The 26943-nt window shown below is 37.4% G+C and overlaps 1 protein-coding gene across 1 annotated transcript in view; it reads right to left on the bottom strand.

Annotated features, from left to right (window-relative positions):
• ADAM12 (ADAM metallopeptidase domain 12) overlaps positions 1-26943 on the bottom strand; it is a 2765134-nt gene that overhangs the window by 1523728 nt on the left and 1214463 nt on the right. Inside the window, exon 4 of the mRNA XM_044056180.1 lies at positions 2151-2229. Within this exon, the coding sequence (XP_043912115.1) occupies positions 2151-2229 (79 nt within the window). The remainder of the gene's footprint in view (positions 1-2150; positions 2230-26943) is intronic.

Here is a 26943-nt window from a genome sequence, read left to right as displayed (position 1 = left end):
ACCCTCATAGCACATTTTGGCATACTAACTTTTTTTTTTTTTTGTAGCTGGCAATTTATACTAGGCAAAAAAAAGGAAGGACAGGGTGCTAGTAATAAAATGACACTAAGTGCATCGGACACGGATATCCTTCAGAAGGGACTCACGGAAACAGATAGCTGGTGCCAGAGCCATGGCCTGAAGTTAAACGCCAAAAAATGTATAGTCATACCCTTCGGGAAAAACAAGGTAACCCCCAAGCTACCATATAGGTGGCAATCCACTAAGCACAGAAGAGGTTATCAGGGATCTGGGGACCCAGGTTGGCAGTGGCCTTTTGACACTCACGTTGCTAAAGTGGTTAGAAAGACCTTCTACATTGCCCACCTGATCATGAAGGGATTCACATCCAGATCTAGTGAGGTCATTGTTCCCCTGTACTCTTCACTTATCAGACCAATGATCGAGTACAATGCCCCATTCGGGATGTATCTCACCCGACATCTGCAGCAATTGGAGAGACCCCAAAAGTTCCTCACCAAAAGGATAAAGGGACTCCAAAATCTGTCATATGCTGCCAGATTGAAGAAACTCCAGCTCTATTCAGTCGCATACCGTCTGCTCAGAGGTGACATGTGCCTGACATACAAGGCCATGTCCAACCCGGAATTAATGGACATGCTCCACCTCAAAAATCCAAATCCACCAAAACCACTAGAGCAAGCAACTTAAACCTTAGCACGGATATAAATAGGACGTGCTGGAGGGATAGATTTATCACTCAGAGACTCCCTATGCTGTGGAATAAAATCCCAGTCCATGTGAGGCAGAGCACCTCGCTGGCTCTGTTCAAGAGAAATCTTGACCTGTGGATGGGAGATCGTAGGTTTACCCCGGGAATCATCTCTGTGTCACTGCTGGACAGCGGCACAACAAACTAATGGGCACAGTATTTTTTCATATAAGGGGTGGCGTAAGCCACAAAACTTTGGGCTAGGCTTATAAATGCCTTAGGGCAGATAGCCTAGTATAAACATATGAACCTATAAGATTATTAATCTGGGATGCCCTGCAGTAGAAATAGTAATCACCATTTGCCACCAGTTATTCAAATTGTCATATTCACATTCACAAGTTCACAGTTGAGACAGCGACATATTCTTGTTGGGAATGGTGTGAAATTTCATGGCGGGAGACATGCTGTCCATGCTGTGTGTGCATAATATACTATATTATATTGTAGACTTGTTTGCTAGTGATTATGATGATAGGTAATATCTCCATATGCTTATTATTATTAGCAAAATAAAGTAATTTGAAAGCTATTGTATAGCTTCAGGTAAAACGTTAGATGATGTTGAAGAAAACTGCCACCAATATTTGCTCTAGAAGTTGCATTTGATAGATATCCACTGCTATACTGCTAATTGTACAAATAGGAAATACTTTTTCAAATTTTAGTAAATATCTCAATAAACAGTCAATCAGAAAGGAATTTATTGCTGCTATATGAAAGCTGAAGTTTTGTCCTAAGAAACTATCTCAGACTATATATGTCTAGCCTGTGCAGTTCCCAAGATATGGTCAGCTGCTTTGTTAAAATTGTCTATTTGTCATTATAATACAGTAGTGATGTAAACACTGTGAATGCACTATAAACACTATAAAGAAGACTTTTTACTGACAACATTGCTATTTGTATCTTTTTTTTCTGCTCATAAGATATTTACATTTAGTGGCTTTATGGTTTTGAGGATGAGTTTTTAGACAGTTCCCTAGAATATAAAGATGTGTGTAGGTTGATGAAGGTAAGCTATCCCATGGCTTAGAAGTGTTAATGATTTAAGACAAAGAGAAATGAAAGAAAAGGAACAGATGACTGGGGAGGGGAGTAACATAGTGGACAACAGTAGCAGTGGACAGAAGACAATAGCAGCAGTGCTAACAGTAAGATGGACAACAGGCTGGGCAGTATAAGTAGGTTCAGAAAGTAGATGTGGAATCAACAAATTAAGTGTTTAGAAAACAGTTACAGGAGAAGGATCATCTTAATTAAAACAGCAAAGGACATGGAAAATTTGAGGTATCAGTTAAGAAAAAAATACTGCCCCATTTTCACGAGCAGAGGGGAGTATTTGCATAACCTCAGCAGAAGGTTCCGATTGTCTTACCGTGTAGTTCTTTGTAGAAGTAGTAGCACTGCCACCATCTGAATAATGTGTTTCAGTGTAGCTGCTTGCAAAAAGGCCTCTGTGGGAGAAAACAAGAAAAATAATATGAATGCAGCAATTATATAAGCACCATAAAACGAATAAAAGAAAACATTTATAGTCCTAATGCAGCTGCATATTTTATGGAAATGTAAGTTGTACAACAGGAACAGTCTGTTTTTTATATGCCCATTTATTTATTCATTTTTTTTAAGTAAGAAGTGATAAAACTCGCTTTAGTAAGCATGATCTTATAATTACTTTGTAAATCCTAGTCTATAATAACATTTTCAAAATATTTGAATGACTGACTACAAGAAATACCTTCTGAGGAAAAATACATAAGAAACATGCCTGCATCTCTTTTTCAGCATAATGATTCTCATTGCTAGCAAATGTCTATTAGTACATTTTTTACAGTGCATACCTAATTTAATTTTAATGATTAGTAGTGTGATCCCAGAAGTGGAACATAATGAATACAACTTTTCTGAAGGAATCTGTCAGAGCTGGCACTTATAACAATGGTACATGAATGAGTAAGTGCCTTTCTGACAGTTGTTCCAGTACAGTAATTTTAAAAATACCGAATCTGAATCAAGAAGCTTCCAGCCTTTTGACTGCAATCTTGAAATGGGAAAAATGTTACTAGAAGTGAATGGTATTGTCAAAGATCAAGGTGTCCCTGGTACTGTAGAAAGTCTTTCCATTTTTTGTGTGTTTCTCAACATTTTTTGTTGCAGCTTCTCACCATATTTCTATATATTTGCTTGAGAAGCCAACATCAGTCATAAGTTGTATACTGGAGGAACTTTCACTAGATGACACTACAATAATTTTCATAACCATGGAGACAAGAAATAGTTACATCATCTTTAGTAATGAAAGAATTTGAAATATTATACAGTAGGTTTTAATGATTTCTGCTGGATCAAAATGCTTATAATGAACAAAAAGGATTTCCCTTGTAGGTTGAGCCATACAGCAACTCTAAAACATGCAAATATGTGATCATTTCTAAATCCATATTTTCTAATCTATAGAAAGGCATTTAACCCTATTTTACAACTGATATCAAGATACATTGAGGTCGGTACATGATGTTGAAATGATGTATTCAAAAAGAAAGTTTAAGATGGCCACATGAATCCTGCAGGCAAACATTTTAAACATTTTACCATGATTAGCAAGTGTAGACTAGCCTTGCAACTGGGCAGCTGCAGTGGTGCAGCAGTTAGTATTGCCACCTCACAGCAAGAGGTTCTCTGGTTTAATTCTCTGCAGGGGCACCTTCTGTGCAGAGTCTGCATGTCCTCCCTGTGGTCACGTGGGTTTCCTCTGGGTGCTCCAGTTGCCTCCCACATCCCAAAGACATACTGCAGGTGAATTGCACATGCTAAATTGGCCCTAGATATGAGTGCACGTGTGTGTGTGTGTGTGTGTGTGTGTGTGTGTGTGTGTGTGAGTGTGCGCGCGCGCACCTTCTGTGGAAGGTTGGGCACTGGGCTGGTAACTTGACACCATAAAACTCCACTGCCAATTGTTCTGTAGATGGTTGCTCCGCTGTGGTGACCCCTAATGGGAAAAGCCAAAGGGAGAAGACTACGACAATGACTAACCTTGCAATTGTCATAACTTATTTAAGAAAAAGTATCAAAGTAGGATTTTAGCAGTTTACTCATGGGAGTTTTCTGACAGTGTTACTTACTTATCTTACACAGAGCAAAACTAGCTTTATCATTACAAGAGCACATCTCATTAATTACATTTTGGGGTGGCTTTAGAACTGGTTAAAAGTGTGGCCCCTATAGAAAAATACATTCAAACTTCTTTAAAATTTCATGCTCTGACTGCTACATTAATGGAACAAGAAAGATTATTGCCGACTCTCTTTTCAAGGAGAGATTTTATACTGACAAAGGTAACACACTTTCTTAAAAAAATATATATATATATATATATATATATATATATATATATCGGTTTACTATTGAAATTTCGAATCAGCTTCAGTCGACCATTTAAAATGTCAACTCGAAATTCCAAAAAGTAAACCAAAGTGAAAATTAATACATCGACCACCGTGGTTTTATGCATTCGATGTAGTAGGAGGCGACATTGCTCACCTCCTGCTATGCGCATTAAGGTACCATTGAACTCTACAGTCAAAGGTTCATTAATTCTACTATTTTGCAAGGGTGATACGCCACCCCCTGCCCTCTCAACATATACTACCCATTTGCTGTAGTGTAGTCAGTCAATTTTGGGTCGACATTCTGCCATCTTGTAAACTGCAAGTCAACCATATGCAAATCGACCGATGCAGTTTCCAAGTTTTGATAGTAAACCTATATATATATATATATATATATATATATATATATATGTATATATATATATATATATATATATATATATATATATATATATATATATATATATATATATATATATATATATATATATATATATATATATATATATATATATATATATGTATATATTATATACATATATATATATATATATATATATATATATATATATATTATATACTATATATATTATATACATATATATATATATATATATATAGAGAGAGAGAGAGAGCACACACACACACACACACACACACACACACACACACACACACACACATACACGCACGCACAAACACACAAGTCAGTGCATTTCTTTGTGCCGGCCATAAGCCAGGATAAATCGGGAGGGTTATGTCAGGAAGGGCATCTGGTGTAAAACCTTTTCCAAATGACATATGCAGACAACAATACAGATATCCATACAGGATTGGTCAAGGCCCAGGTTAACAATGATCTACGTACTATTAGTCAACAGGGTATTGGTGGAAATTGGGCTATTGTTGGCTGAAGAAGGAGAAAAGGGGGAAGGTATGCCTGTAGACAGGAAGAAAGTAGGAAGGTTAGCAGTATAACGTGGATTAGCAAGGAGGAAGTAAGGACAGCTATGAAGAGTATGAAGAATGGAAAGGCTGCTGGTCCAGATAACATACTCGTGGAAGCATAGAGGTGTTTAGAGGAGATGGCAGCGGAGTTTTTAATCAGATTATTTAATGAAATCTTGAAAAGTGAAAGGATGTCTGAGGAGTGGAGAAGTGTTTTGGTACTGATTTTTAAGATTAAGGGCAATGTGCAGAGCTGTGGTAACTACAGAGGGATACAATTGATCAGTCACAGCATGAAGTTATGTGAAAAAGTAGTGGAAGCTAGGTTAAGAAGGCAGGTGGTGATTAGTAAGCAGCAGTATGATTTCATGCCAGGAAAGAGCACTACAGATGTGATATTGATGGAGAATCTGATGTTGTTGATGGAGAAGTATAGAGAAGGTCAGAAGGAGTTTCATTGTGTACTTAGAAAAAGCATATGACAAGGTGCCTAGAGAGGAGTTGTGGTATTGTATGAGGATGTTGGGAGTGGCCAAAAAGTATTTAAGAGTGGTACAGGATATGTATGAGGGTAGTGTGATAGTGGAGAGGTGTGCAGTAGGACTTACGGGTGTGTTCAAGGTGGAGGTGGAAGTACATCAAGGATCAGCTCTGTGCCCTTTCTTATTTGCAATGATGATGGACAAGTTGACAGACGAGATCAGACAGGAGTCCCCATGGACTATGATGTTTGCAGATGACATTGTGATCTGTAGTGAGAGTAGGGAACAGGTTTAGGAGGCCCTGGAGAGATGGTGATATGCTCTAGAGAGAAGAGGAATGAAGGTCAGCAGGACTAAGACAGAATATATGTGTGAGAATGAGATGGAGGGTAGAAGAATGGTGAGGATGCAAGAAGTGGAGTTTGATGAAGGTTTAAATACTTGGGATCAACAGCTCAGAGTAATGGTGTGTGTGGAAGAGAGATGAAGAAGAGAGTACAGGCAGGGTCGAGTGGGTGGAGAAGAATGTCAGAAGGTTGAGTGGGTGGAGAAGAATGTAAGGAGTTATTTGTGACAGATGAGTACCAGTAAGAGTGAAAGAGAAGGCCTACAAGAGGGTACTGAGATCAGCTATGTCACATAGGTTGAAGATGGTGGCACTGACGAAAAGACAGGAGTCACAGCTGCAGGTGGCAGAGTTAAAGATGTTAAGGTTTGCATTGGGTGTGATGAGTGTGGACAGGATTAGGAATCAGTATATTAGAGGGTCTGCTCAGGTTGAATGGTTTGGAGACAAAGCCAGATAGGTGAGATTGTGTTGGTTGGGACGTGCTGAGAAGGGATGCTAGGTATATTGGGAAAAGGATGCTAAGGATGGAGATGCTGGGTAAGAGGAACACTTGAGATATGGTTTATGGATGTGGTGAGAGAGAACATGCTGGAGGTTGGCGTGACAGAGCAAGATGCAGAGGACAGCAAGAAATGGAAACAGATGACCTGCTGTGGCGACTCCGAAAGAAGATGAAGAAGATATAGACAGTAGCATAGCTAGAGAAGGGCAAGTGTGGCAACTGCTCCAGGTGCAAAGTGTTAAGGGATGTGATCAGCCAAATTATCCAGCTATCATCCTGATTGCTCGTTAGTGCATACCAGTTTTTAGAAGCTGGTATTGCATTTGCAACCAAACCTAAGCACTGTAGCACTGCATGTGTGGTGTAAACTGTAGCTAGCAGTTTGTAACAGTTTGAGTGTTTTTTTTTTTTTTTTCCATAAAACCGAAGCACTGTAGAGCTCCATGTGTAGTCTAAACAGACTGTAGCAACCAGTTTTCTACAGTTTAAAAGTAAAAACCGAAACCTAAGTGCTGCAGTGTTCTGTACAGGTTATAACTTTAGGAACTGCTGCAACATTAGCAAACAACTTGCTACAGTTTAAAAGAAAAATGAAGGAGCAACATGCAGAAACAGGACTTGATTGGCTCCTGCATTTCAAGAGCCCCTGATACCTGATCACTGATTTTTTTTTTTTTCACACTTCCATTGAAGAGCTTGGGGGAGGGTGCATGGACTGAGTTCCACTGAGGAAGTGAATTTGCATCCTATAACTTTGTACAAGTTTTTTTTTTTTTGTCTTCACCTGAAGAGATGACGGGGTGGAATGATAGTTCATAGATATAAACGTGCGCACACATGCACACGTGTGTGTGTGTGTGTGTGTGTGTGTGTGTGTGTGTACGTAAAGTTTTCAGAAGCTCGAAATTCAAAATGTAGAGATGATATGATCAAGTTTCTGAAAATCCACACTTCATAAAACAACAAAAATCTACCTTTATTCTATGTTTTGGAGGGGGGCCCCCCTCACCCCCTACATATTATATATACCAACTTTGAGATCGCACTACAGTGGGAAATCGCACTACAGTGGGAAAAAGGGTAAAATCCCTGATCTCCATTCAAAAGCTTCACGTTTTCAGAAACTCAAGTCATATCGCCTTGAAAGAATGAATTTCGAGTTTCAGAAATCTTGAGCTTCTGAAGAGGGCCCATACATGTATATATACATGTAGATATATATATATATATATATATACATACATACATATACATACATGTCACACACACACATACACACACACATATATATATGTGTGTGTGTGTGTGTGTGTGTGTGTGTGTGTGTATGTGTACAGATATATAGATATGTGTGTATATATCTATAGATATGTAGTGCAATCATATGTAGCTATATATATCTATATATATCCATATATCTATATATATATATATATATATATATATATATATATATATATATAGCTGGTGAATGCTTGTTTTTTACTTGTATCTAATTCCTATTTCTGATTTACCATTAAATTGTATTTTTTTGTGGAGCTTTTCTCCCCGGGTCTCAGCTGAAAATGAGCCACTAGGCTCAGTCGGACTAACCCGGTCAACAAATGTAAAATAAATAAATACACACACACACAAATATACAGACAGACATAGATATACGTATAGGTTTACTATAAAAAGATTAATAACTGCTCCTTCCAAACAGGGAAGGTCAAAACCACTGAACCGAAAACTACAACACAGAAGATACAGAACCCTGACAATATACTGAATTACAAAACTCCCTAATGCTGTATATTAGGTTTAGGTATGTTTCACTTTCAGTGCTCTTGTTTGACATGCCCTGTTTCAACAGTACAATCATATAGAACATCTGATTGAAAACCTTTATCCTTAGACCCATAGGTATATATAAACACACACACACACACACACATAAATACATGTATGTATGTATGTAGATACCACTGCCTTTGTCAAATGATATTTTGGTTAACATCTGTTTAGTCAACACAATCTGGTTGATAGGTGTACAATATCAACAATCCCTAGGTAAGGGAATATTCCCTTTCCATTAGGAGTGTGCAATCATGGAGTTAGTATATATAATTAGCAGGATGTGTGGGGGTCAAAAAATTGTTTTCTTTGTGTTTTTTTTCCATTTCTGAATGTGCTGAGATTGGTGCTTGGTGCATACATAGTAGCATGTTGACATGATCAATGTCTGTCAACATTATGCAAGTTAACCTAAATACTATTCAACAAAGTTAATTGTATATACATATCTGTGGCTGTCTCTCTCTCACTCTCTCTCTCTCTCTCTATATATATATATATATATATATATATATATATATATATACACATATATATAAAAACATAATGACAGAAGATAGATATAAATATAGATACAGGTATGGCTGCGATTCATTTGATCTAAACCACAAATGACTGAATGACAATTGGTTGAAATGTTAGCTTGTAGAAAATGACTGTTGATTTGGTTTTGGAAGATAGGAATTTTAATACAAGTTAGCATTAATAGTTATTAGCTCCTTGTTAAATGCTCACTATTATGTTATACTTCTATGTCTAGACGTTTGACTATGTGCACAAGCAGTGATTCAGTGTGTCAGGAGTATTCTCTTTTATCCACAGTTGTGCGATTGTGGAGTTAGTATATTTAATTTAGGAGGTATGAGGGTACACGGGAACTTGCCCTGATAGCAAAAAAGCTTTTGGAGATAAATTAATACAAGGTTGATGAAGTACAAATGTACTAGGTATATTTAGTCATTTTGCATGCATTTATCAAATATATATATATATTTTTTTTATTAAATGGCACTGGTGACTGCTCATGTGATTGATACAAGAAGTTGCAAACACTTGCGTTTTCTTGTATTTATTCTGATGAAGTTCAGTTTTAGTATGAACAAAAGGCACTACATATAGTTCTTAAACGCTACTAGCACTCTGGTTCTGTAGTCAAGACCAGTTGTGGGTTGAGGGTTAGTAGTTGTTATAATCCTGAATTGGTATGCAGCTGCTCAAAAAATCCTGCTATGGTCCACAGCACTAGAGAGTCAGAAGGGAAGCAAAGGAGTACTGATGTATAATAGCATTACATATTTCTCACCAAAAAGACCGCAATAAACACCATGAAGAGAAGTGTGTCAGTGAAATTAGATGGAAATTGGATGGTTCAACTCTCTGAATAACACTTTCATTATTATATTTATTAGAAAAGGACATTTAGAGGTTTGTCAGTAATTTTCCATACTGTTTGACTGAAGAAATACTTTCTTAATGAAAGTGTAAGATTAAAGTCTTGCAAAAATTTTTGAATAATCCATAGAATAACTATGGGCAAAATTCCCTTGGCAAGACAAATAATTAGAGTAGTATCCACAGGAACTAACACCTTGTTAGGCTGTGCATACTAAGGGAATCATTTGCAGATATCTTCAATAGACAAGACATATACATTCTACCAAAAACAATCAGGAATGAGCTCAACACATTTGTTGCATTACATTATGGACACAATCCAGTGAGAACCATGCCTCTAAGCTACCGTATCCTTGAAATGTTGTGGATTTCTCTCTCAGTTTTTTGCCAAACACCCCATACTGGGTCACAAGTTAGGGTGGGTTGCTCTGTTTGCCAATGAGTTGGAAAAGCTCACCTTGAAAGCAAGTAGTAGAGGATCTTGTAGGAGAACTCTGCATTCCTAGAAAAGTTTCAGGCTTATACATCACATAATGAAACATCTATTTGGTACTGTACAACAGCCTGCTGTCACTACAGCAGTCCCTTAACCTGAAATAGCAACAGCTCTGCCATCATGCATACCTCTGTCAGCATTTTCACTGACATTTTTTTTCACTGTGCAATGTAAGCTAGTTTAACAAAGAGCCTTGCTGTGTATTAGTTTTTAACTAGTTAAATATCTGACTTTTCTGTGCTGGAAAGTGGCTGTGACTTATCCCCAAACGAGTTGTCCTTGCATTCTAAGGACGACTTCCTAAAGTTGGATGCTGTCCTTTCGCCTGATGAATAGATTAGTTACCTCCTGCTTGCCATAAAACCATTTCTCTTCTTCCAGAATCCTATACTCTACCTGTTTACCTACACTTAAACATTTTTAGCAGCATCTCCCAGCTATAGTCATTATTTTGTGACACTGCTCATGCCCACCTCTATGCTTCTAATATAAACCTTATTATACCCTTGCATATAATTGCCTCTGAACCTGCCTTACATCCCACTTCTGGACTACAGTACCATTATTTTCTGCCTTACCTAGTTCTTTCCCTCACCTCAATTTCTTTGAATTTTTAAGCACTAATCTCATGATCTATCGTCTATCTGACAAATTCACTAATATACCTCTTCGAATGTTCAATGATCAACATTTACAAATGTTAAAGTACCTTTTATATATTACAGCAGCCTCTGCTTTCATATAAATGTAATTGATCAGGAAATGTACCTGTAATTGTTAATGTATATTATTTTATGTCTGTCTATATTATTGAATGTATATTTAAAATGTTTGAAATATGTTGGAGCTTTTCTCTGTGAACCTATGATGAAAACAAGATTTTGAGTAAACCCAGTCAGACAAACCCAGAAGACAAAAGCAAAATAAAAAATAAAATAAAAAAAAAATCAATCTGTTCTACAATGAGTTTTTTTTTTTTTAATCTTTTTTGTTCCAACCACAACAATTGCATCCATAGTATACAACTCTGAGCCATGACTGGGACCCAGCTTAAATGTAATGGAAAAGTATGATCCAGAGTAGATAAAAAGGTCTACCTGCAGACTTGAAACTGAAGCTTATTAGCTCTAGAGAGGGTAGTATTGCTCCAGCAACTGTATCAGGTTATTTGCTGATATGTTTCTTAAATCCCTAAATCAGGTAAGTTTAGTAATACATGACTCAGCCAGAGGTGGCTTCACAATGAAATGAATCAGGTGGTGGGCCAAACCTTGGTTCATAGGTAGGTACTAGGCTATCGGCCCAAGGACCTACGTAAGCCTAGCCAACAAGGTTCCCTGGCTTAATGCCACCCAAGAAAGTTATTTTCCTGTGCCACTGTTGAGCAGACACACAGAAGTGATCCCTGGGGTGTACAGGTTCATGGGTAGGTATTAGGCTATTGGCCCAAGGGCCTACTTAAGCCAAGACAACAAGGTTCCCTGGCTTACACCACCCATTCATCTCCAGATCAATAAATAAGAAACTATGTTGGACTTACAGATCAACTTACATATGTCAGTAATATCCTAGGCAGGAGCAGCACTAGCTTCATGTAAAAGCTGTTGGTATTGTTCCATTTCCCTATGAATTGACTAGAGAAAGGAACAACAGCATTTTCAGAGAAATTTCACCACAAGATGTTAACTAATATTAATGGGCACCTGCTGAGACTGCAGAACCTCGGTCCAAACCCAGGGGTCCTGAAATCTCCTGTTTAAACCAACATCTGATTACCTAGACAAATACAGCTAAAGGTAACAGTGGGATTACAGGATTGATGAATGGGCAAAGAGCAATATGAAATTCCTATCAAAATTATTTATGTATAACTAGAAGGTAAAGATGAGCAACACCACAGTGTCAGACTATTACAGTTCACAGATGTACAGGCAAACAATCTGAGACTTGTCTAATACTATGACTAATAACCATTATAAAGTAATATAAAAATAGCCCCGTGAAATGATACATGCAAAACAATCAGATGTAAAAATTCTAAAAAGAGCAGAAAAGCTCTGGGTCCCAAGCTCTACAACTCTCATATTTATCTTCCTATGAGCCTATCTAAGTTCTCAATTTCTATAGCTTCTCTCTAAGCTCTCACTTCCTACAGCTACCCACACAGCCCAACCTGTAAATATTGTAAATAGCATTCTACTGTTGATGTGTGTATGTAAAGCGTATTTACATTTTCTTAAAAGGTTTGTATATAAACTGTTTCCACACCTAACCCATATCTGTTTTCCTCAAATGAAACTGTGTGATCCCTACCTTCAAGCTTAATGAATTTGTTAACTATGCATGATAGTGAATGCATTTATGAGTAACTATTCTACATAAGATCTTTAATATTAACTATAATTTATATCTAAATTGTATAATGTATCTTGGAGCTTTTCTCCCCGGACCTCCACTGAAAATGTGTCAATTCGGCCCAGTGGACTTCCCCGGTAAACAAATTGCAAATAAATAAAATAAAAAAGCAGAAACAATAATAAACAGAAGTATATTACATCACACAGGGTTCACAGGCACACAGGTTCAGCTGTGAAGTTTGGTATCTAAATAATTTGTTAATGATTTCAATTACTCTATCTCATGTGACTAAAATCAGAGGACCTAAAAAAATCAAAAACAAATGCCCAAAACACAAAGGGGCAAAAACTCAAATTGTAATCCTTTTTGTAGAGCTGCAAGCTTCTCTTCACCTCTTCCCTAATGTGTGACAGGGTTTGTAAGCCTTCCACTCCCTCAAACAAATATACACAATCTCACAATCTCTGCAGTTACTCAAACACAAGAAAGGGTGAAAGCTCTAAAACAAAGAAACCACTCACTTGCACACTTAGGAATGCCACACACACTGATTTCTTATCCCTAAGGAAAAACAGTCATCACTCTTCTGTTATTCTTCTGAGATGGAAGCCTAACATTTATGGAATACCAACTTGGAAACCAATACAAAAGCCCCTTCACTCCTGTGAACTCGCACAGATATTTCCATATATATATATATATATATATATATATATATATATATATATATATATACATATACATATACATATACACACACACACACACACACACACACACATGTACATACATACCTTAAATTATTCTTCAAACCAGCATAGGTTCAGTGGGGCCTCTTCTTTACATTTTATTTCTACATTTCTTTCAAACAGTTATGTCATCCAAAATATATTAATTACCTTTTGAGCTACTGTAAACTTGAAAGACATAATTCATGTTTGTTGTGAGTTCAGCTATCACAAAAGCTGCAAATTAAATTCTGTCTAGACAAAAAAAATGTCCCATTTACCCAAAGTGTTTTGTTTCTTTGGACAAATCAACCATGTGATTGTGCCCCATGTGGTAATTGTATATATTCTCTCAATGTCTGTAGTGGTAAATACTTCACTTCAGGAAATAAAACCAAGACTTAAATAACTTGTACAACTGAGTGGGTATCCACGGCCATTTGTACATGTGAGGCTTCATATGCTGGGCAAACACCTGGTTTGTTTAAACAAAGGCTAGCATCTCATTTGAGTTACTCAAGATGTAAAAAGAAAATATTATAGTGCCCTGTAAAACATCTAATTGATAATCTGTCAGCTGCTTTATCATTTATTGGTATTAATAAGGGAATTGACAACAAGCCTATTACCAAAGAGCATTGAATTCTGAACAACCTCTTTAATTTTGGTTTGAAATATAGTAATTTTTATGAATTGATTATTTTTTTCATAAATTAAGAACTGGATAGATAAGGAATATATTGCAAAAGAGAGTAAAATCCCAAGAATGGAGGAGTTCCCTGGTCAGCCTCAGTAAGAAGCTGAGATCCCTTATAAGATCCTCCAAAGCTAGCTATGAAAACAAAACTGCCACTAATTCCAAGGACAACCATAAAGCATTCTCTATAGCTATGTCAAGAATCTCGATGGCAACACCCAGATCTAGTCTGAGTTACAGCACAAAGGCAAGAAAATTACAGAACCAACTGATATTGCCAACATCCTGGCAGATAGGTTCAGTGATAACTTTACCCCCCTCTCACCCCCTAAAGGGCCCATATCTATACAGGAAGAACGCAGAGTCCCTGCAATGACAACTATGCAGGTAAAAGCTGCACTCTCTAAAGCCAAAAACACAGCATCCATGGGACCGGACAACATCCAAGGCTGTGTTTTACACAAACTTCAGAATGAACTGGAGCAACACTTAATCACCATGTTCAATAATAGCCACGCATCAGGCTTTGTGCCCACTGAATGGTGCACAGCAACAGTTATCCCACTCCACAAAGGGGGAGCCACCACTGACCCCAGGAACTATCGACCTATTAGCCTGACGAGCCTGGTCTGCAAGGCCATGGAACATATCATCATGGAACTCATAAACAAAGACATTGGTAACCTGCAAACTCTGGATCCCACCCTGTTCGGGTTTGTGAAAGGCAGATCATGCCTCCTGAACCTGATCAATTTCTTTGAGGCAGTCACCAAAGCCGTATATGAGGGTAAGGTGGTTCACACAGCCTATCTTGACCTCGCCAAGGCTTTCAACACCATCCCCCATTCTGGAATTATAGCTAAACTCACTAAACTAGGTATAAATCCCTATGTCACAAGATGAGTTGCCAACTGGCTCACTGACGGAACCCACACTGTAAAAGTTGCAGACTCCAAATCTGACCTCAAAGCAGTGACAAGTGGAGTACCACAAGGTTCCGTCCTGGGACCTCTCCTGTTTGGTATCTACTTCTCTGAAGTACAGGCTAACACTGAAGGCCTCTGGCTAATGAAGTTTGCAGAGGACTGCAAACTAGGAGCCATAGTCAAGTCCCCAAATGATGTGGACATCCTATAGAAGGGCCTCGCTGAGACAGATGCCTGGTGTCAGAGCCATGTCCTCAAGCTCAATGCCAGAAAGTGCAGTGTCATCCCCTTTGGCAAAAACTCTGTACCCATGAACTACCATATAGGCAGCAATCTACTTAACACCGAATGTGTGATAAGAGACCTTGGGATCCAGGTGGACAGTAGTCTCTCCTTTGATAGTCACATCGCCACAGTAGTCAGGAAGTCCTTCTACATGGTACACCTCATCATAAAAGGGTTCTCATCCAGGAAAAAAGAGGTCATTGTTCCCCTCTACTCGACACTCAGAACCATTATAGAGTACAACGCCCCTTTTGGAATGTACCTCATAAGACATCTGCAGCAGCTGGAAAGGCCACAGAAGTACCTCACAAAAAGGATTACTGGCCTCAAACAAATGCCCCACATTGACCGCCTCAAAAACTCCAGCTTTACTCTGTAGCATATTGCCTACTTTGAGGTGATCTCTACCTGACATATAAAGCTATGTCAAACCCAGAGCTGTTGGACATGCTACACCTAAAGAAATATCAATTCCTCTGAGCTACACGCTCTAGGGACCAAAACCTTGTCACCCCAATGAACAGGACATGTTGGAGGGATAGATTCCTGTTTCAGAGACTTCCCATACTCTGGAACAGGCTACTCATCTATGTCAAGCAAAGTTCTTCATTAGCACTCTTCAAGAAAAATCTTGAGTGGATGGGAAATAGGAAATACACCCCAGGGATCACTTCTGTGTCTCTGCTCGACAGTGGCACAGGAAAATAACTTTCTTTGGTGGTGTAAGCCAGGGAACCCTTTTGGCAAGGGTTATGTAGGCCCTTGGGCCGATAGCCTAGTACATACCTATGAATACATATATTTGAAAAGAAAACTGAACACCACAAAGTCCAGCCGCCAATCCAACAAGATGACTCACAGTGAAATAAACAGCAGTTTATTGAAGTAGGCAAATTAAATACAGAACTGTAAGACTAAGCATAAAAAGATGCTTTCGCCATACACATAGGCATCATCAGAGTCTTAATATACAACAATGTACACCACTTTTAAATACCCTACCTCGCATTACTATAGGTTGAAGCAAACCCCTCCCACCCTAAATACTTTTATTCATTGTTAAATAAAAAACTTGTCTATGACACATATACCTTAATTTAAAAATGACTTAATTTAAAAACTCATCATGTCCCAAATTTTATTACAGTTTGCAAACACTACACCAGTAACTTTCAACCTCTAAAACCTGTTGAATTCATAAGTTCATAATCACACTTTAATATTTTAATTAATCAAAATAATTTTAATAAACAATGTATTTAATAAAAATAAAAATATGTAAAAAATTTTTATATATATATATAAATATACAAAAAAATTATGATAATAATAAATAACAAATAATAAATAATGAATAGTAATAATAATAGTAATAATAATATTGGTAGTAATTCTCAATATATCAGATTTTTCAACTAAGTTGTAACCAAATGCTATAACAACTGAGATCTTAGCCTTAAAATTGGCTTAATGGAGATGTAGTCATTGAGCCCTGGCGGTCTACAGGCATCTAACCTAATCTGCCACTCAGTTTCTAGGGCACCAACCTTGTTGTCAACATCACCCCCATCACCTAAGTCAATCACACGGCCAATAACAAAAAACAAAAACTTTTTAAAAAACTTGCATTTTGTTGTATGTACATAAAGTGCGTTATGCATATCCTTATTTTTAATGGACCTAAGATGTTCCGAAATCCGGTCCCGAAGCCTCCTAATGGTTTTACCCACATAGTAGGAACTACAAGAAGAACAGGAGGCTAGATACACAATGTTTTTAGTGCAACAATTGCACTGTCCTGGACATTTAATAGAGTATTTGTATCCTTCTACACATACATATGAACCTTCGTGTACAAATCTACACATTCTACAAAAACCACATTTCCTCATATTTGACCTATAATTTCTTAATTTGCTCTTTTCCAAAATATCCTTCATATTCTCACCTCTACTAAAAACTACATTTGGACTATTCCCCAAAATCTTTTTAACCTCTTCACTTAGGGAGAAGTTCCAAACTTCCTTCACTGTTTTTATTAAAGCTGGTGTCATCTCACTGAATTTCACCACCAACCGTAAATTCTCGTTTTGCTCTTCTATACTATTGTCTGAAACCTCCCTACTGTTCAATCCACCCTTAAGGATCGGAGCATATCTATCACTTCTTTTTCTATTAATGTCCCTTTTGACACTTAACAGTTTTAAAGGGTACCCCCTGTCAATAAACATCCCAATCAGTTTAAACATTTCTTCTCTATATTCGTCATCTTGACTAACTAACCTAGATGTCCTGACCATTTGGGCTTTAATTAATCCCTTCCGCTGATGGAATGGGTGGTAACTTTTAAAGTGCAAAAGGGAGTTAGAATAATTTTCTTTTCTAAAGATGTTACTCGTAAAACCCCCCTCCCCCTTAGACATCAATAAATCCAAATAAGAAATGCTCTCTTCCTTCCAGGTGAAAGTGAAATTCAAAAAATTGGTAGTTTTTCCCGAGTATTCCACAAATTCTTTTGCTGAATCTTGGTCCCCTTTCCATAGAATCAAAATATCGTCCAAAAACCTGTTATACATCAAAATTCTTTCTACATGGTTTTTGGACGCGAAGATATGTTCCCTCTCCCATGTCAATAGAACCGCGTTAGCAAATAAGGGGGCACATTTGGCCCCCATTGCTACCCCTGACACCTGCTGGAAGAGGTCGCCTTCAAAATTCAGAAAGTTATTCCTCAGCACTACTTCCATCATGCCTATTAGGAAGTTAGTTTTCTGGCCACTAAACAACCCACTTTTAACTATGGCCTCAGAAAATAACTCAAGACCTTGTTCCTGTGGAATAACCGAAAACAAATTAACCACATCTATGGTCAAAAAACCAAACTCTTCTTCAACACTTCCTAAGTCTTTAAATCTTTTCAAACAGTGCCATGAATCTTTTATAATATGGTCGACCTCATCAAATATAGTTTTTAGTGAAATGTCTATAAAGGCAGCAATGGGTTCCGTTTTGGATCCCCTTGCACTAACTATAGGCCTATATTCCAAATGATTCACGCCCTTATGGGTCTTGGGGATACCAAACAGTGTCGGTATTTTTGGAAATTTAACCATCAAAAAGTTAAATTCGCTCTCATTAACTGAACCCTGACAAAGGGCATCTCGTAAGAAGACATCAATCTTCATGTAAGCCCGGTTGATCTCATTCCGTGACACAATTTTGTATGTTTCATCTCTGTTTAATAATGCAGAAATGTCCGAAATGTAGTCTATATTGGTTGTAATCACCGTGCCCCCTCCCTTGTCAGGCTTCATAAATCTGTATAAACCAGATTTTTTCAATGTGTCCAACAACTCTCTTTCTTTCTTGGTTAAATTATCATCTAACACTTGAACATTTTTTAACATTTCTCTTATATGAACCTCAACTATTTTCTCAAAACATACCACCTCTTTATGAAGTGGAGGCATAAAAGCACTTTTCGTTTTTAGTTTGTTGTTATCTTGGCTTGCACTACCAAACTGACTTGTCTCACTTCTCCCCTTCCCTGCAAAATACATTTTCAGGTGCATCTGCCTAACAAACATTTTCATTTCCACCAATGTTTTAACAGTGTCAGGTCTAAACTTTGGAACAAATTTTACCCCTTTCGAAAATAAGTCAAAATAATCATCATTAACGGTCAAATTAGTGTAGTTATAAATACAGTAATCATTTTTCCGAAGGACCTTAAAATTATTACCTTCTTGGATAACATATTTTTTGTTGTCACCGTTTTCAAACACAAAACCTGTTTCATGAATAATATTCTCATATGTTTCATCTAAATTACTCGGTGAATCAATCCATCTGTGTTCGTTCCCTGGACAGTCTGTCACCTCAATGTCCAAAACATTTAGATAAACATTACTATTCTTAAAACTACTTTTGTCTTGAACAAAGCTTGTACAAGCATTTACACTGCTTTGTTCGTTGTTAACCAGTTCACAAAATCTGATCTCAGCAGAACTACCAACATCTATTATTTTGTTTCCTACTAAAAAGTCATCCCCCAGGGAATCCACCTTCACTAATATCTCCCTCTCCTGTTGCTTCTTCCACTGTAATTTTCTAGATATTCCCTCTGGTGCATCTCCCTGTTGCGCAGCCTCTCTGACCGTCGTGGCTGTTCTTCCATTTCTAAAAAATCATTTGGCCTATCAGACCCTTCATCAAAATCATTAACATCATTAAATCCATGAACACCATTGTTTGCTTCATCTCCCAAACATTCATTTTCATCACTGTTGTTAAATTCAAACCCCCTATATTTAGTCCCAGGTGGGTAAGCACATTTACATTTATAATCAAAACTGTCCCTCTTAATTTTCCTTTCTTTAGTCTCAGAACTTTTTAAAAACATACATTTCAATATTCTTAATTGCCTTGTCAAAATTGCTTTTATAGTGTTCAAACATTAAATCTGTAGTAATACTCACATACAGTAGTTTGATTTCACTTTTAATTTCTTTCAGCTTTAACTCATTGTTCTTTAAAATAATGTCCAACATTTCCAAGCCTGTTCGATCAAACAGGCTCACAAGTTCTTTAAAGGCCTCCGACCCTTCTTCAACCCCCATCGGTCTTTTCCAAATTCGTAGTCCCTTTGGCACCTGCTTCAAACCCCTGGAGTCGCTCAAGAATTTCGAATCCATCTGGATAGCTCGGTATTTCTTGCACAGTTTTTCATAGTTTGTAATCTGCTCCCTCAGACACGGTCTTGCTTCCGCCGTTCGGCTCCTTGCAACAATGTCCAGGATAAACGGTTCATTGAACCAGGAAGAGATGTCGAACCCATTGTTCCGCTCTTTTACATATTTTTATTTTTATTAAATACATTGTTCATTAAAATTATTTTGATTAATTAAAATATTAAAGTGTGATTATGAACTTATGAATTCAACAGGTTTTAGAGGTTGAAAGTTACTGTTGTAGTGTTTGCAAACTGTAATAAAATTTGGGACATGATGAGTTTTTAAATTAAGTCATTTTTAAATCAAGGTATATGTGTCATAGACAAGTTTTTTATTTAACAATGAATAAAAGTATTTAGGGTGGGAGGGGTTTGCTTCAACCTATAGTAATGCGAGGTAGGGTATTTAAAAGTGGTGTACATTGTTGTATATTAAGACTCTGATGATGCCTATGTGTTTGGCGAAAGCATCTTTTTATGCTTAGTCTTACAGTTCTGTATTTAATTTGCCTACTTCAATAAACTGCTGTTTATTTCGCTGTGAGTCATCTTGTTGGATTGGCGGCTGGACTTTGTGGTGTTCAGTTTTCTTTTCTGATTCTGCCCTGGTGGGTGTTATCGTTTTTTATTTTTAATACATATATTTGTTTTTCCTATACAGAGTCATTAGTTCATATGTTTTGTATTTGATTGGTATATAACAATTTATTTTTTTAATTATTTCTATATTTTTTTTTTATATTATTGCTGACTGGCTTAGCAGAATCACAGAAAAGAATATGTGTTTTATTTAGGGGATGAAGTTTGATATATGACTCACAACATTGCTAAAGACCTGAGACCTCTACTGGAGACGAGACCTACCTGTGAAAGTCTGGATGAGAATGGATCTGCCCTTCTGCAGCTGACAGTAGAAACCAGTTGGAAAAATTTGCTGCGTTGAAAGTAGAGTTGCAGATGAATACAGACTGAATTACTTAAACTGTATGTGATGCTGGAGTCATGTGTGTGTGTACGTCTATAGATATACATACATACACACACACACACACACACACACACACACACACACACACACACACACACACACACACACACACACACACACACACACACACACACACACACAAAACTCTCAGTTAACCAAAACTCAAGCAACCAGAAAAAACAATTCAAAGAATTACAGTACAATTTTCATTTTTTGCACTTTGCTTCCCCCTACAGAAGCATACCTTATAATTTTAGAGTTTTAAAAAGGAAGATCAGAATAAATTCCTTCTCTCCCCAACCTAAGAACAAGTTAAATCAAACAAATAGTATAGGGTACAGTATTAGTCAGGCCTATTTTTAATAGTAACACTCAAGCAACCATAAATTACAGTTATCCGGCATATACCAATCCCCATATGTGCCGGTTAACCGAAAGTGTATATATATAAGCTACACCCACCCCAGAAACTCTATCTGATAAGATCCAAGAAGAAGTAGCGAACAACTTTAATATATTCTTCACCGAAACCATTCAGTCACTAGCTAGCCAGCTACCCGCTCCCTCCACCACCCCTAAAAACACCACACCCAAACCCCCAATATCATTCAATCTACAACCCATATCTACCAATTACATTCGAACCCGACTAAAAAAATTAAAGCCAACTACCCTCTCAGCTGATCTTCTACCAGCAGAATACCTGCAAACTGCTGCAGACGCAATTGCCTACCCCATATCAATCTTAATAAACAGAACCATTAGTGAGTCCACAATCCCAGCAATATGGAAAATATCTCATGTCATACCCCTTCATAAAGGTGGAACATCCACTGAACTTTCAAACTACAGGCCAATAGCCATCTTATCTCCACTTGCAAAAATAATGGAAAAGTGTGTGCATAAACAACTAATGTCTTATCTCATCCAAAACAAGTTATTAACTGAATGTCAGCATGGATTTAGACCCCACCATAGTACGACAACTGCCCTTCTCTCTTTTACCGAAAAAATCAACCATCATCGGAACAACAAAAATATCTCCTCTGCACTCTTTCTAGATATGTCAAAAGCCTTCGACATGGTAAACCACCAGATCCTTCTCACAACCCTAGAAACCTTTCACCTAGACACCCATGTCCTAAACTGGTTTCAGGACTACCTCGTAGGCAGACAACAAGCAGTTATATGGCAGAACAAGCTCTCATCCCTACTACCAAACAGCATTGGCATGCCCCAAGGGTCCATATTAGGACCTCTTCTCTTCTCAATATTCATAAATGACCTGCACTCAGCCATCCCCGAAGCCACCTGCATCCAATATGCAGATGACTCTGCTATCATCTGTTCCAATCCCACATTTGACAACCTTCTAAAAGCCACCCAACACTGCTTTACCATAGTTGAAAATTGGCTAACAGACCATCACCTCATATTAAACCCAAAAAAAACCCAACTACTTCTCTTTCATCCAACTAACCCTACACCTTTCACTCAATTTACTATCCAATCCAATAACGGAACTACTATCTCTCCTACTACAAATACTAAACTACTAGGAGTAATTATAGATAATAAACTCCGATTTGACACCCACATTAACCAAACTATTAAAACAGTAAACAAAAAACTAGGATCTTTATATAGATTAAAAACCTTCCTAACTCCAGCCGCTGGACTAGCCACTGCCCGGTCACACCTTCTATCCACACTACTATATGCCTCCCCCATCCTCTCTAACCTTAATAAATCAGACCTAAATCGTCTCTCCACTTGTTATAACCACATTGCCAGATTCATCACTGCCCTGCCCTACAGAACACACCATTGTATTAACCTGAAAAAACTTGACTGGCTAGAACTCCCGAATCTTCTCCAAAAATATCAACTTTTAGAAGCCTTTAAAATCCTGAAACACCCAGAGAACACTCCTGCTCTAAAAAACATACTAACCCCTACACCAACCTTAGTTCTCTCGCTCATCTGACAAACTCCAAATACAAACAAGCAAGGCCCATAACATAGGTGGGGACAGACTGTACTCTAATGTCATCGGAAAGGTGTGGAACTCTCTCCCAAATAAATTAACGTTTTCACCATCACTAGCTCTATTCAAAAAAGGACTAGAAATCCACCTTAAATCGCATTGGATATGTCCTTGTATGAACCCGGACTAAGATTACCATGAGAAATTCTGCACAGATATGGGCAATTTTTGACTAGGAAGGACCTAGTCAACTAAGGGTCTACTAACCTGTATACAATGAAAGTAATCAAATGTAACTTCTATTGCTGCACTGTTATCTCTCTATGTACATGTTTCCTGTCCTTTGGCTTGCTGTCTTCTGTCTTTTATTATATGTCATTTTAACCTGTTGGAGCTTTTCTCCCCGGGACTCCGCTGAAAATGGACATGTATCCAGTCGGACTATCCCGGTCAACAAATGTAAAATAAATAAATAAAATAAAATATATATATATATATATATATATATATATATATGTATATATGTAGGTAGTCTGGTCTGACATGCCTTAAGATGTTATGACTATTTCTGATTATATGTAGTAATTCTTTCCAAAATCTTGAAATATGTACGGATGCAGCTCTCACTTTTCCTGTTAATGGTGTTTATTTTTAGTATTAGATCTGGTGTTAACTCCCCAATGGCATTTTAAAACACAGACTTTCAAAAAGAAATTGGTTATAGAGACACAAAAAGGTGACCTCTAATAACCTATATGAAAATGGATAGAATATTCCTGTAGCCTCTCTGAATAGTTCGTTTCCTGTGTTATGATTTTTGTAGTGAAGAATCATTGCACCTTTTGAATTATTTCAGGTAGCTTATATGAAGGCCATAAAGCATAGCACTGCAACCTGCTTGGAGTGATGGGACATGCCATTTACAACTAAATGTATGCTTTTCTGACACTGGTAGAAACATGCTGGTCGGTGTTTAAATTGTTCTTTACCATTATCCCTAACACTTCAATTGCTGATTTTTGTGATTTTTAGCACTTGTTTTGTACCAACAATTGATGTCCTTTCTCGATAAGTCTTAAGATGCTGCATTTAGTGACCTTAAAAGATGAGCTCAGGAATACTGCACTGGGTATGCTTTTTTGTAGAGCATATTGGAAAATGTCAGCATCTTTTAAGGAAGCCATTTTAGCTGGTTTGCAGTTCCTGCAATATTTGCTTATTTTACTTATTTCCCTACTTTTATATCACCAAAGAATAGTCCATAAAGAAGCAGCTTCTGTGCAGGGTCCTGTGGGACACCACTGTTAACCCCCACCGAGACAGACCTTTAACCTCCACCTTGACTTGTTGTATCATTTCGCTTAACTTGCCACTGCGTTATACATGAAATGACATTTCATTTTTTAATTTGTCAAGTATTTCCTTATGTGGAATACTGCTGCATGATTTGTCAAAGTCAAGAAAAATGTTTAATCTGCCAGTCCTTCATTATGTGTTGCTGTTACCTCTTCAAGCCAAAAGATTCAGAAGACATGACCTCTCCTTTTAAAATCCATATTGTCTCAAATTTAACAGAAGTAGGTCACCTGAGCATTCTACATAAAATCCATTATTAATCTCCACAGAATATTAGTCATGTCAATGGATCTAAACTGGTCAACCTAATGAACCTAAAACTGTTTAGGTATGATATAACACTCCTTTTCTGAATTGGTAGCGCTATTGTTTTCACTTACTGAATGTTAAAGCTATTCTTAAGAGAGGGAGTAAACAGTTGGACTGGTAATGCGCTTTAAAGCACATATGTAAAGATAAATAAAACTATCGATTTTCAAATAGTTAGTTGCTAGAGAATTCTTTACAAGAGGAGAACTTATCAGGTACACTGTACTATTACAGAAACTGAGATAATCTCAAATTTTAGGAGCTTAAAGAGTTTTTGTTATTCACTTAATTGTAGAAAACTAAAACCAGTATGGATACTAGAAGATGCCTGAAGTTATCTTACTATATATGAGAGATGTCAGCTGTCAGACACAGATAACTAAGCAGGTCTGTTACATTTAATGCCTAAGAAAGATAATGTAAGAGATCGGATACACCCCCTGCTTGGATTATAGTTACTTTGTCTGAAGTAAAGCTTTAATGTGCCATGAATGTTTTTTTAACAGCTTGCAAATAGAACAAGTTAGAGTAACTCATTTAATTGGGGCTACAATGAACATGTTTCCAGAAACTGTCTAAAGTAATGACTCACCAATCTTATTTTAAGCACTTGCAGAAACAGACAACTTTGTTATATCATCTAGGTTTCCAGTATGGGAGAAAGACAAATTCAGTGAACATCTCTATGGGACCATTTGGGTATAACAAAACAAAAAATAATACTAAACAATTAGAAAGGTAGTACTGCATTAATGCTACACAAAAAGGTCAACATATAATGAAGAATAGTCACCTTTGAGTTCTGAGGAGAGTTTTCCTTTAATATTGGGAGCAGCTGCAAGTGTGATCTCTACAGGAAACCAGGAAGTTCAATTTTTACAGCAACAGCAAAAAAAACACAGAGAAGACATTCAGACATATGTCCTTTTGTATGCATATGCATACACATACACACACACATACACACACACACACACAGGCTGACATAAGAGAATATCTGCTTTCCCAGGATAGCACAGAGGAAAAGCAACTCAGAACCAGGACAACCAGAGATGATTTGCATCTAGTAACTACCGGTATTCCTTAATCCTACTGCTATCAATAAGAGACAGCAGTGCTGGGCAGGGGAGTTTACTCCACTCCTCTGACTTTTCACTCCAGTCATTGAGACTGCCTTCTATTATGCCATCAATGGTTTGTATAACGGGGAGTAATATGGATGGGAATGACTGAGGCATCCCGAGATAAGAAGGGTCACAAAACAAAAACACGGTACTCCCAGTTTATGTTAATGGAGTGAGAAAGCCACTCTCATATAATCCTATTGGCACTAAGTGCACTGGGGGTTGTTTAACAATAAAAAATATTACCAGCATTGTAGCAGAGTGGATTCTTGCCTGGTTGTCTCTTCAGGTAACGTATTAATTTCCCTTGTTTCAGTGGTATGGGATTTGATCATCTTCCACAAGGTTTTTAGTTATATTCCTTAACAGCAATATTAGCCAGCGTTGGTATTGTTGCTATAGTAACAACAAATTGACCGATAAAGAATCTAAAAGGGGCACGGCAAAAAATAATGGCTGATATAGTTAAATCAATGGAAGAACAGCAGTCTGAGACAATTTCCATACTGATCCATTTCCATATTGTTCATCTTAAAAGGTTTCATCCACAATAATCAATAACAACGATAAAAGGGAATTGTGCTTGCTTTACTTGTATTAGTGAAGGCAAGGAGCAGAGGAAAGCAAGACAGCAACTACAGAAAAAGGAATACTAGTGAAACTTTTAGAAAATGTGTGGATACATGAAGATTTACCAGATGGGTTTTGCATGAGAAAATGCAAGACCCTATATGCAGTCAGAAGGAATTTTTGGAGGTATAGGCAGATTGGACACACAGTCTTTATTGCTACATGTAACAACATTGTGTGCATGCATGCGTGTGCGTGCATTTGCGTGCATTTGTGTTTGTGTGCATGTGTGCATTGAATGTGCAAGATTTCTGTCATTATCAGTCAGGAGAGAAAAATGTAATATTAAGATGATGATCACCCTGTTATAAAGTAGTGTTTTAATGTTTAAGCATGAAACACAGCAATGACAAAAAGATAAGAGTTTAATTTATTTTATTTCCCATGAAAGTCCAACTGGGACAGAGCCCATTTTCAGAGGAGGCCCAGGGGGAAACACTCCAGACACATCTTTGGAATGACAGGAGGAAATCTATGCAAATGCAGGGAGGAGATGCAGACTCTGCACAGAAGGCACCCCAGCCAAGAATCGAACCAGAGAACCTCTTGCCGTGAGGCAACAACAATAACCATTGCACCACTGCAGCAAGCGAGAGAATTTAATTATATTACAAAGGTTCTGCATCTTGGACAGAATACAACTCACTTTAA

The sequence above is a fragment of the Protopterus annectens genome, chromosome 14.part0 (assembly GCF_019279795.1).
Source record: "Protopterus annectens isolate FY-2018-M chromosome 14.part0, PAN1.0, whole genome shotgun sequence".
Classification (NCBI taxonomy): domain Eukaryota; kingdom Metazoa; phylum Chordata; order Ceratodontiformes; family Protopteridae; genus Protopterus; species Protopterus annectens.
Note: the sequence above shows the minus strand (reverse complement) of the source record. Positions and strands in the feature narration are given on the sequence as shown.